General features: G+C 41.3%; 1 protein-coding gene across 1 annotated transcript in view; it reads left to right on the plus strand.

Moving 5' to 3' along the window:
• Window positions 1-2,100: 2,100 nt before the first annotated feature.
• The window catches only part of LOC115312451, a 67,557-nt gene continuing 56,079 nt past the window's right edge, over window positions 2,101-13,578 (plus strand). The window contains exons 1-2 of the mRNA XM_042292880.1: window positions 2,101-2,225; window positions 10,691-10,987. Of these exons, the coding sequence (XP_042148814.1) occupies window positions 10,834-10,987 (154 nt within the window). The 5' untranslated portion in view covers window positions 2,101-2,225; window positions 10,691-10,833. The remainder of the gene's footprint in view (window positions 2,226-10,690; window positions 10,988-13,578) is intronic.

A 13,578-nucleotide genomic window follows, 5' to 3' on the forward strand; every position in this document is an offset into this window, starting at 1 on the left:
TACTGACTACAGACTTCGCTCCATCGGACAGGGAGTTTAGGTGCCGTTTGGCGAGGCTTCAAAACCTGATAACGCCGGTTCGTTCCATGGGACAGTTAATGCTTTCGCATTAGTAAATATGTTACTTTGTTTTCTTAAAAACTGAAAGAGCGGAAGCTTTCAATTTGAGAGCCCATTGCGACCGCATATCTCAAGATATTTTAATATCACGTAGCTATTTGTATTGAGGTTTCACGACATCAGGCCGGGTCAATTTGTAGGGTGTTTATTTGATGCCCGGTACATGAGAAACAAACGCCATCTACGCTCTCCCTTTGCGGCAGCTACCTTGTGCGCCCCCAGCGGAAGTTTCAAGGGCGTGGAGAACACACCGACAGCTTACTTTAAGTTCACACTACTATTCTCAGTGTAAGACTGCGTGATCCTGGAAGTCGCACTGGGAATTCACGATAATAAAGAGCACACAGAAATAACATTGTAAAGGCGGCAGCCGTATACTTCCCCCACTACAACTAAGCATATATTTGTCTAAACATAAAGTGTTCCCGAAGTATCGTTAGAAAGATAAAAGTAACTGGAACGAATTTTTTATGAACGTGTTTGTTGCGCGTTTTAACCATTTTAAGCAGTGCATAAAATTTGTGACGAACATTACGATCTGCATGCAATATCTTAAGGGCATCACGTAAATGAATCTTTCTGTGCACAACGTGTGGGTTGTAATCACAGAATTGTGGTCGCTATATTATTTAATTTTGCTGTCTCTCGAGTAAATTATAATTTTCGTTAAAAGTGTATATCTGGTAAAAATATATATCCATTCACCGCTCACAACCGCAACGGGGCGTTAAAAAGTAACACATTTTTTGTAGATCCTATAAAAAAAATTGTTCACAGCGCCTTAGCGAGTGGAGAGAGGTCAGTGCTGGGTGCTGCAGCCAACTTGTATACGTAGCCTTCTCATACCATAGAAGCTCCTGCGTTATCGCTGGTGTCTGAGCTTAACACGGGAGCTTATTTTCTATGGCATGCCATAGTCGCTGGCAGTCCCCTGGAAGGCAGGACGTGACTTCGTTTCGTGCTTCTTGGGTCGGGATAGATTGTTTGGCGTTCATGTTGGATAACAGCGTGATCTCACAGGTCGCGCAGCTAGTATAAGATGTTCGGGACATGACGTACCCTGCTCTTTTTAACCGGCAAGTTAGTAAAGCAGATATGTTGAGCAGGTGTATCTCGTTTAGTAAGAGCTCACGCACGATGTGGAGACGTGACGCCCCCGACGCAGCCAACCATTGATTTGCGGTTCTACCGTAAGTGCTCCCATGACTTAAACTTTAGTTTTTGCCCGTAAAAATTCCGGAACGTAAAATTGAGACCCAACATCTTGGCAACTACGCATAATAACCGAGTAAAACATATAAAGCTTGTCATTCAGGAACGCCAACTACACGAGCTAATCAATTGTACACTTGAAAAGCTAGTGCAGTTTTCATTGTGTACCTTTTTATTGTATGTGCATATTCTTTATTAAATAAAAGAGTTGTTTTGAAATTAGTAAACCAGATTAGCACTTTCTTTTTACTTCCTACATCGTCCTTTCTTTATTGGTAGAAGTTAGATATGAAAACTTTGATAACATATGTAGAACGCAACATAAAAGTTTGATGCGCCTTAGTGCCTTAACACGGATTGTTTTAGAAACTCTTTTTTGGCGAAATTTATCTACAGATGTCCTTATTCTCTGAAGCAGCAAACTGATAACATATGTGTAGTTCACTTGGTAGCAATGTCAATAGCTAGGTGCGCTTATATCTTGAAAATGCCTACCAACCGTGTTTTGCCTCTTCGCTGTCAGTGCGCTAAAATAAATGACTTAATAAAATATGGTTGCATCAATAATAAATTGGCCTATTTTTTTACGCTTCGTATAAACGTGTGAAAAAGAAACTGAATAAAGTGTAATGTATTGTACAGTATATTCTTTATTCTTAACGCATTATTTTATGTTCCACAGGTGACATGTTCTCCTCGTGGGTCACAAGATGCCTTCCCAACATCAGTCGTGTCCGCTGTTGTCGGCCATGACATTTCAGATAGACATCAAAAAACGGCCCTCCTAACTGGTTTATCCCCTCTCAAAAATTTTACTATTTTAATTCAACGCTGTTTGCCGAATAACAATTGCGCTGCCCCCATCGAGACATGGGTGATCACCAAAACAACAAGTATGCTCTATATTTTATCATCTTTGTAGCCTCCCATAGAAGATGGGCTAAAATGTAATAACTATATGGGTGATTTCATTTAAAGTCTTTCAGGAAAAGGGGATCATGCATCAACAACTACCGCAAAATAGATGCCGAGCAAATCTTTTTCTAAGCCGATAGTGAAAATTGTTTTGCGTCATAATTTTGCGTTTTCCAGTTTTAGAGCTCAGCTCTTAGGCGCCCGTTTTCATGTTTCCCAACGTCAACGTCGGCGTTGCTGTCGGCGACAGCGTCGGTGTCGGCGTAACCGTGCCAAATTTTGTAGGAAAATTGACACCACGTGACGTCAACACCAATTCAATTCTCCGCAAAATGTAGCGGGGAAATTTAGTTTCTCCGCCTCATTTAGCGGACAAATTCAGTTTCTCCGGTATGTTTAGCGGGAAAATTGACATCACGCGACCTCACCACCAATTTAGTTCCCCGCTAAATTTAGCGGGGAATTGAATTGGTGTTGAGGTCGCGTGACGTGAATTTCACATTAAACGTAGCGGAGCAACTGAATTTTTTCGTAGGTGACGTGACACCAAGTCATGTGATGTCATTTTCTCCGCTAAATTTATCGGGGAAACTGAATTGGAGGAAGGGGGAAGGAGGAGAAGGTACGGAAAAGGAAGAAGGGCATACCTTGCCCTTCGGCCCCTCCATTTCTCTTCCTCGAGAGCTGTGCTCCAATTTCGTATCACAGGGATTTGTAAACGTCTTTCTTTTTTTTTTTTGGCTTTAGGGACTAAAGGCTGATTTGGGGATTAATAATAATTTCTTAATTTGTATAACAAAAGGAAATGTTGAATCGTGACAATACTAACAAGCTGTGATATCATAAATGGACCCAAGCGCGCTGTCCCTGTCTCACCTTTCTCTTCTCTTGTCGTTTGCGCTAATTTTATCTGATCAAGCCAATCAAACCAGCAGTTGTGACGCAGGCACCAAAGGAATTCATATAGCGATTGCGAAATGCAAGAAATGTCTAAAATGATAGCTAAATAGGAATTTTTACATTACAATATAACAAAACAAAACATGAGTGAATTACAACATGAAAGAAACACTGCACCACAGCAAAACCACAGTGAAACAACCGGTTGTCACAGTTTGCTTATTTGGGAGCGTCATCAGGGTGTCACCTTCCACACAACATAGTAACTTTTAACGTGGTTTTTAAACTACATTAAAAGGAATAACACAAAGTTCTTGTTTTTATCTGCTTTTGTACGAAGTCCAGAACCGGCCTCTTTGACTGTAATTTAGCTGTTATGGATGCGGAAAATTTCGTTGATTTGATTTTTTGATGTAAATTATAATGAAACAAAAGCCTAAAGAAGTACCTATTCAACCAGTGCAATATCACAGTAGTAACATAAAGTTATCATTGCAAACCTCCTTTTGAATACGAAACAAAACTCTAAACGTACGTGTTTCAACACCAATTTTCAAAAAAAAAAAAACGAATTCTACTTTTTATAGTATTTAGCATGTAGGGCGCTTAGAATGTCGACATGTAAATTCGTATATTTAAAATGATAATATATGTATAGTCTAATTTTAAAGAGTAACTCCGCATCATTTTTGTTTCTGAAAAAAAAGATATATATGTAGGTTTCCTCAGTATCACCTAGGAAGACCACTCGTCAAATATTACGACCAAGTTCTGTCTAAATGATTCTCAAACGGTCCGGCAAACTTTGCAACGCGCCAACTTGCCGAAATCGGCTGACTCGAGGAACCAATTGAGCGCAACCTACGCCGCAGTCAAAGCTATGGCGCGGGCGTAGCCAACGTTGAACTAAACGTCCTCATCATTCCCCCTTTTTGTTTGTTTTTACTTCTCCGCGCAAGCGTAACGGGTGACTTCAGCAACTTTCAGTCCCGGCGCTCAACGGTGTCCACGTGATTGGCGTATTGCGCCGACCGTCCCCGCCGTCGTCATCTCACCGTTTGCGATTATTGTCTCCCGGAGTTTCGTTCACACTACGGATACAACATGGGCAGACGAATGCCGCAGTTGCGGAGACGTCGTCGAAGACACGAAAACGCAATGAAGAGTGCGTTGGAGACAACACTTGCTCCCGGCACACGCCCGTCCCTATCCAGCCCGTCGTAGATCGCGTGACATCAACTACCACGTGATAGCCATGTTCTTGGCTGCCCAAGGCCAATGTTGCCAGACGGAGCCGAAGTTTCAGTTCAGATTTCTGCTCGTGTTTAAAGCAGGTATTAACAATATAGATCGGATTTTTCGCGAGGCAAATGATGTCGTTTTTTGTTACTGCTTTTTTAATGTGAAATCACTTATTATCCCGATATCTTCGAAATTTGGCAGAGCTGTCCTTTAAGCTACGAACTTGGTCGCCTTTTGTATGCCAATAAATTAATAAAGTCTCACGAACATGTCAAAGTTGATGTTGGGTTCGAATTAAGAGAGAATTACACAAGCTAAATCTGATGCGCACTTGGGATGTTATTTTTGTAATATGTATGTTTTCTTACATATTTATAATGTATCAACTTCACAATTGAAAATGGGGGTGAACAAATTATTTTCAATGTGCCGGCAGTCCTGGAATGATATTTGATCTTCTTCTAAGCGTCGCTGCTTACAGCAGGCGAAAACATTTGTTCGCAAACTTGTTTCGATCTAATAATGTTTGTTTCCCCCTTTCCGATAAAAATATAAGCTAGCATACAGTTCGGGAAAGTATATACAATTACATAAAATATCTGGTAACGTAGGTTTACGAAAGCATTTAATGTGGCCGGAAAGTGCAGTTAAAGAGTATCATAAAATTACTTTTGATGCTAACCTATTTATTTAACATAACATTGAGGGAGTTGTCCTTCTTTTCAGCGTTCATTTATAAGTGACATGGCCTTATAATCTTGGCGAAACTTGCAGCATTCAGTTCTGTTCTGTCGCGTAGAGGTAGTGGGGCATGCCTGCAGTGACGACATGTGGGTAGTGTCCCGGCACTACCAACGCCGGCACGTCCCGGCGTTGGTAGATCGCTCTAATATAACCCTCCTTAAACAACCTCAGGCCCACAGAGCTTGAAACAACGGTAATTTCAGATGACTTCGTTCAGTTAGTCACTCCTGAAATGCCTGAAATTATTCTACCGAAAATTATTGCAGCAGATCTGGCCCAATTCAGTGACGCAAACATGAGTAGAAGGCTCTTAATTCTGTCAAGAGCATTCGGTATTCTCCTTGTGAACAAAAACTCCAAATAAGAAGAGTTCCTCCATTCAATATGAAGATGACTTGATAAACCTTAAGAGTGAACTATTAAATCAATTTAACTTGGTTTTGAGGTAACAATAAACGTTCAAATAAACCTGCGTTAGTAGATATTTTATGAAATTGTATACACACGGTCCTCCCCAAACATAGTGTCCGCTGTAGGTTACCCAAATAAATATCTACTGTCGTCTACTCAAATCTAAGATGGTCACTGCAGCAGCTGGAATGACCTCTCCATGCTAGGTTGTAAAAGAGGGATACAAATACCAAGTATTTAGCCTGTTAGATCCAGTAGTAGTACAGAAATCGTGCTAAAGAAAGCATCTTGTGACGGCGTTAGCGAACACCGCACCACCCTCCCCCCCCACCGCCCCCCCCCCCCCCCCCGCAACAAATCCGAGAGTTATTTGTTTTTAAAAACAAACGAAGATAGCAGACATTCAACCCGCCCACTGTCTCATTAAGCTTAACGTGCGCGGCGAAGCCATAGCTAGAAAAATCCAAACTATCTCTTTACGGCAACTCGGCTCATCATTAATAATAATTTATGCTGCCCTTAGTTCCACAGAATTTCAGAAAGTTTGCAGAAACTAATATCTATAAACCGTTGACTTCCAATCCAAAAGATAGGTACATGTTTTTTTATTTCCATTTTTAGATTTAAATGTAAACATATTCGTCAGTAATATGCCGGATTGTATGAGAATTAGCGTCCAAAAATATAGCCCCAACAAGATCCTGAAAGGAAACCGGATTTTTCAAAGCTAGCTCGGTGTTTACTTTAAAGTCGGCCAAAAGCCGCGGAGCAGCATCAGGTCTAAACCTTGTCGTCTTCGAAATATATATATATATATATATATATATATATATATATATATATATATATATATATATATATATATATATATATATATATACATGAAAATAGTATCTGTTTATTGAGACGAAAATGTTTTTCCCATTATTGTCAGGTAGCGGAGGTCATGAGCGTACACATCGGCCGAAAAACCCCGGAATCTTTTGAGACTTACTGGCTTGTATAAGTAAGCTTCATTGAGTAAATAACAATCTGGCAGAAACAAACTGTTAAGACCTAGCTTCGCATCTTAATATACAGCGTGAGCGAAATGGGTAGAACGGATTTTACACTGACCGCATAAATCGGTTCTTTGACTTATCGCGTTGCATTTTACTACAGAGGTGCTTGAAGCTAGTGCAATAATTAATTGAGAGCGTGAATACACGAAATCTTCTGAATCGAAAGAAAATAAAAACTGGTTTTGTCTATGGAAAAATCATCGCTAAGAATGTTGAGTTGAAATCATCAGAAACTCGTTGTGGGCTAATCTGGCGTTTACAACGATTGAAAAATTAGTGAAATGGAAAATAAATAAAACTGACTCACCAATTTTTCATTTAATTTTGGCTAAATAAGAGCCACAGTGAGACATCGTTTTTTTTAGTGTATATCTAAAGTACAAGGAAAACATAGTTTTTGATTTTTCTTGATTTCCTCAGGTAAGCCATTCTTTCCTCAATTTTAGCGAAAGCTTCCACCAGCTTCAGGAACCTCTGTAGTAAATCTCACCGCGATAAGTTAAGAAACAGATTTTTGTGGTCAGTTTAAATTGCGTTCAATCCATTTCGCTCACGCTGTAGAATAATATTTTTGAACGCACAGATTGGTAGATCCAAAAGTTATACCAAAGCTTTTATTTTATTCCCTTGTTTTATGCCGTTTCAAAAACTCTTCATACAAAATACAATTAAATAGTGGCCTTTTTTGAGAAATGTTTTGTTGAAATTAACACTTTTAGCTTTTATCCTTGAACTCAAAGGCAGTTTTGGAAAAAAAGTTTTAACTCAGTATCACGACATTATAGTTGTGTAATAGGTATTTGTTTGGGATTTTTACTTTATATGCAGATGCTTGACTTTGATTCAAACATACTTCTTAAAAATGGATGGTTATTTATTACGCGAGTAGAGACTTCATCTTCATCAGCCTCAGCGGAAATCAGATGAAAGAATAATTGTCACGGTATGCAACGTCTTCATGACCTTTAAGTGTCAGTAAATGAATTGAAAAAAGAGAACATTTAAGTACACTTATTAACTACATTCACCTAATTAAGTTTTTAACTATTGGCATTTAGGTTCATTTTGTCTTTGGAGGATTGACGGTCATTAAATTTAAAAAGCTAGTAAACAAATTTTCGAGAAGATCATGGTTCTTAAGATTGTAATCGATATTTTTTTGCGTTTTTTTCTTGATTTAGAGAGGCACGCAAGATGTGGGTACTAAGCCCTGCAAGAAATATGCTTGGAAGAGTGTCTTGGTCGTTTAAATAAAGTCGCCACTATCTCGGCACCGTGTCTTTGATCAGTGCTCCGACGACACAAGTGGCGACGAGACCTGAGGTTCTACGTAACTCTTCCCAGCCACATTGTGCGCAGGGCTTAATGCGCTCTTTCTACGCACGTTGTTCTAAAGATAAGCGAAAAAACGGTTGAACTTCAACGATTAATATCTAAACAATATTTGCACTAGTGCACGTTCTTCAAGTTGTGGTGGCCTCGAGTAGTCATTCCTTTTATGTCAATACTGCATTTGCATCCTGACTGAGAACAAGCAATAATTAAGTAGTCAAACACTCTTTTTTATGTTGATTAGTGAACTTGGCACGACAATTATCCCTTCATTTAAAGTCCGCCTTTCCTGATAAATACATGGAGAAAACGGCAATTGTATCTCACCTTCTGTTAATAAAAATATTTTAGAATTAAAACCTAGCATCATCTGTATTCTTGTGATAAAATTTAATGCAACTAAAGTTGTCCTGCGTACCAGATAAATTATTGTCACAGAGGACAGGTTCTATTTTTAAGTCAATAAAAAAGAAGAGAAGCATACTTTTTTAACATTTCGCGTTATTAGTGAACATTACAAAGATGTCAAAAGTTATTTCTTTTTATTTTTTGTGTGCGAAGGGTGTTTGAGTTTGGCAAAGTTCTCGAATTCTATTCCTGTGACCGTCACCCCAATTCCCAAATCCACGTTCTGTCCTATAGAAGTCTAAAGCAGATTCCTCGCCCGCGTAACGTGCGTGACAGCGAAAGCAGCTGGCCGCTTGGGTGAATCGCTGGCATAGCGGAGCCATTGTCGCTTTTGCGCCGCCTCCGAAACATGATTCTAAGAATTTTCACGTAAATTTTGCGTCCGCTCTCGATTCTGCTCACCTACCTGACTCACTCTTGGACTATAAAACGGGCCTCTTCGGTACGCCACAACTGAAATTCACGTTGTTCGGATCAGCCATAGACTTCCCGAAGCTTAGCCACACGGCGTGCCACGATCGGGGTGTCGATTGCCTCTTAAAACCACCCAAAAGGCAAGACATGCTCATGACCCGTCATCGTTAATAAATCCCCCACCCGCCCTAAGCTGCAAACACGCCTAAAGGCCGACGACCGGACAGGAGATTTTGCAAGGCAGAAGATCCTCCTCACCCTGGGGAGGAGGAAACAAGCAACGGTGGACAGGGTAGAAGAAGTAAAAGGACGAAGTGGGAGAAAAGTGGAAAGCGCGAACTGGTCATCGGCCTTTCAGCTTGACGAGAGCCCCCGTACATCAGCAGCCGCTTCCGTCTTAGCGTCGCCGCGGGCTAACGTTGGGCTCGTGAACGCTGCAAGACGCGCTGTCGACGTAGCTGACGCAAAATAGGTGGCGCTGCGTGGAGCCACTAGTGTTGATTAGTGATGGCGTTCGAAGGGGAAAGACACCACACCTCATCTTCTAGCGGTATTATTGCAGTCAGAAACTTCCATGGGACGAGAAATTGAGTGTGACGTGGAAACGAGAGTGCACGGGATCGTCAGAACACCCATCTTTGGTAGGAGCGATTAGAGGTTAAACGCAAAGTTACGGCTGCTTTCGTCTCTACTCCTTGTTCGAACGCGTTCGAGCGCGAACGCGAAACGCCGGACCTCGGCGTTCGGCAATCGAATGCGTTCGAAGAGTTTGTAGAGAAATAGTCAGCCAGCTTTGCGTCTACCCCACTACTCATTCCAACCAGCGCTTTGTGGTCTGACGTCCCCGTGCTTTCTCCTCCCATCCTCTCCCTCAATGTATCGCCGTATAGGGCGTATTCACTGACGGCCACAGCTCTGTGCTCGACTGCTGAACACGTGCAGATGGCAAGCTTCCACAGTTTGTTTACAACGTGCATTCGACACCATAAAGATTGCCACTTAGCAGCCTAAAAAAATGTGAGCTCGCTCTGGAGCATGCGTTCTGAACAGCGCCCTCAAATGTGGCGTCCAGTAAATACCCTCGTAGTAACTGACAATGTGAGAACTGCAGGTCGTCTCCTTTGAAGGCCCGACCTCCATCAAGCGCTAACTACCCTTCTCCATGATATGGCGCCGCGTGCACGCTCGAGGCTGTGCGCAAGATGCGGAAGACGTATCCATCGAAAGTAGAAAGGGAATGTATACCTACGGTGCTTGATGCATACAGCCTTTTATTCTAGGAAACTTCTTCTGTCGGTAGTTCTGTTGGATAGGTGGTTGATGCAGAAAAAACGATTGCAGGTGTTTGTAGGTCGCTGTTTAGAATCCGGCTCCACAGACACAGACATTTATTTTTGTCTATTCTCTACGGCGATGGCAGGAAACAGTCATGTGACTAGTGGCGTCACTGGGAGTTTCCGTGAAGGACACCCATATATTTTCTCCGGGTGGTCACCGCTTGCAGCTGTCGCTGTAAAACGGCTTTCAGTTTTGACCTCTGTAATAATTTACGCGGTACTATATTTATATGTTATTGAGACATGAACCCGTATTTCTGCACGATTTGTATTAAGATTACACATATTAAAAAAAAAAATAGAAATTGTACTAAAGCACCGACTTGCGAAATCTTTATATTACCGGTGAAATAAACGCTGGGCAGATGGAAGAGCAAAACATAATCCAAATAATGTTAAAGTGAGAGTCGTATAAAAAAATATTTAGCGCATTACAAAGGTGTTATCTAAACTTACTTCGGATTGTTTGTTCTTGTTTAAATAATTATTATGCTGAATCTATAAAGCGATAAACCTACAGAAATACTAGCGTTATAAATTCTGATCCATGGCCTTTTTAAGGGGAAGCAATGATAAAACCTTTATTTTTTCCAGAACTGATCGGGTCAACGATAACAGCGATACAGGCCACCAGTCCATCGTCGATATATTTGCAGTGGACTGAGCGAGAACCGACGTACGACGTCTATTACGGATACGAGCTACGGTGTTGTGTTTACGCAAAGTTTAGATGTTTCATGACTGAAACAATGAACACCTTTGCCACACTAACGAACCTGGATGCAGACAAGCTCTACTTCATTCACGTCGGATCAATGCTCAAAAGCTACGGGTTGGGAATGGACGACATTGCACCGGTTGCTACCGCAACAGTTCGAACATGGAGCTTAAGTGAGTAAAACAGGATTTTGTTGTTTTATGTGTACAGTAAAATAATTGACGCCCAAAACTACACTGATATCTCGTTAATATGGACACCTCCGTTCCCCCCCCACCCCCCCCCCCCCCCTCAATAAAAAATTGTCCATAAATGTGAGTTGTCCATAATGACGAGACAAAAATGCTTGTATTTTTCCAGTTTGTGTCCGAAAATGGTGTCAATAAGGCGGCGTATGCATATTAACGAAGTCCATATAAACGAGTCATGACTCTATACTCGTGCATTGCTATTATGATTATTATATGAAATTTTGCGCTTCGGCCAGATATTGCTGGATGCATTAAAACAATATCACACTTTGGCATATTGCCGCTTGCGTGACCGAGAATGAAGGCTTCTCCGTTCATCTAGAAGATTTGTGTTTAGTCATTCCGCCCCCCCCCCCAAAAAAAAAAAGAAGAAAAGATAAGATGGCCAGAATTAACTTGCCTAGTCATTTTCGCCCTTTCCAAGCACCACAGGTTTGTCAAAAGATCGACCAATGGCTGGCAATGGTTCTTTTGCCTGAGGCCAGGCAGTGGTCAGCCATTGGCCGATGACTGGCCTTTCTCTGGCTATTGGCCAATGGCCAACAGCCAGAGAAAGGCTATTGGGCAAGGGCCAATAGCCATCAGCCGATGACTGGCCTTTCTCTGGCTATTGGCCAATGGCCACTAGCCATCAGCCATCGGTCTAGCATTGGCCGATGAATGTCACTTTTTGGTCATTGGCCAAAGGACCATCGCCAGCCATTTGCTAATACATCGCCAAAATTCGAACTGCTTGGATAGTTCACTACCCAATATTAAAAGCCTAATCTTTGAGAAGCCTATTGTAGTAGATAAGGAGCCTAGTGAGGCTTTTTCGACTAAATCAAACCCTCCCGATGACAAGGCACATTCATTCTCGCTCCAGCCAGCTGTCACGCCGAAAACTTTCGCTCCGTGCTGCCGCCGTCTTAGCTCGCTGCTGCTTTCTTGATGTTTTGTTCTTCCTTTTGTTTCTTGAATAAGTTCGCCGATTTAACCTTTATTCTAAGTTCAATATTCATCCCTCGTCGCCTTCATCCGTGCTAATATGATAGTCTTAAATAATGAGAATGCTTCTATGGTGTATAACTCAATATGGAGTTCATTCCTTACGTAAAAAAGGAATGCCTGATGATCTATTCAAGGTATGTAGGCACTGTTTACAGAGTCTCATTTCTGATCAGGTAATAGTGTAAATTATACGACAAGATGCCCATTCATGCGGGTGACTAAAATAAATATAACTATTAAAATTGTGATTATACCTAATTAAAAAAATTCTAATATGGCGGTGCGGCTTTCACTTAACACTATTATATACCGGTTATTTTTTCGAAATTGTTGTTGAAGAAAAGGTGTGAGAGAACAGGATATAATAGCGGTAACATCATATATTTAAATTATGAGAGTGCTGCTAGTCTCGCATAAAAAGAAATTATGCTCGCAAAAAAAAAGCTAAAAAAAACATTATTACAAAAAACAGTAAAGAGTTCTTCTTGAGAAATTTGGGTCAGCAGTTGGAAGGTGAAGACTGAACATGTAGTAGCAAAGTTTAATCCTGAAATTGGCTGAAGAAGTAAAGCCCAAAATAAACCATATGACAACCAAGCAACCATGAACAGAAGCACAACTATGGCACTTCTTTGGCAGTTTAGGGCCAAAATACCCTGAATCTGGGAAAATAATATCATATTTTGATAAATACATCCTAGTTTTGAGTGCTTTCAGGACACTAATCTGCCAGACAAAAGCCTTAGTTTTAGTCCGAATAGTTGTGCCACTTGGTGAGCTTTTCACCTGCGATAACATTTAGGGTTCTCCATTAGTGTGCACGTGCAGCCAGTAGACAAAAGAGAGAAACGAACCACTAATGGAGACCCACCTTTCGAAAAAGTCTACCTGCCTCCCTCACTCCATCCGTGACTATATAGTAGCTGCAGTGTCCATGAACGTGAGGCTGTTTGGTCGATGATGACACACGGCGGGGAAATCAGAAGGACACAGACGGGGAATTCCACAAAGGACAAGGCGCTGATTGTAATTTTATTCTCTGTGTTCTTGTGGTTTTCGCGCTGTTTTTTGTCATGAACGTACACCAACCAGCCCAACTGTCTTTTTTAGTGTACTGTTTAGTTGGTTTCTTTAGATCTCTCATGATATCACTTGCTAAAGAGTAGGGGCGGGCGATATATTTGCACCGACAGCAGCACACACAAGAATGTCGAGCTTATAAAACTTACATAAATGGCCGAATACAAGGCAGCTGTATTAGAGAGCGCGTGAGAGCAAAACGCAAAAAAGAAATCTCAGTGCCACGACAACCACCGGACGTTCGATCTAGGTTTTCTCCGCTCAATTTATGGGATTGGACTTGATCCTCCCCGATTACCTTTTTCCTCGGGATATTGCTTACGGGGCACGAACTATATTTTCGCAAAAAGGAAACGCTGAATGCGCATTGCACACCGCACCAGTAATTCGCATACTCTAAAACAACATCAAAAGACAACGGGCGCTGACCGGAAACTAAGAGG

Source organism: Ixodes scapularis, unplaced genomic scaffold (assembly GCF_016920785.2).
Source record: "Ixodes scapularis isolate PalLabHiFi unplaced genomic scaffold, ASM1692078v2 PGA_scaffold3__209_contigs__length_174095766, whole genome shotgun sequence".
Taxonomy (NCBI): domain Eukaryota; kingdom Metazoa; phylum Arthropoda; class Arachnida; order Ixodida; family Ixodidae; genus Ixodes; species Ixodes scapularis.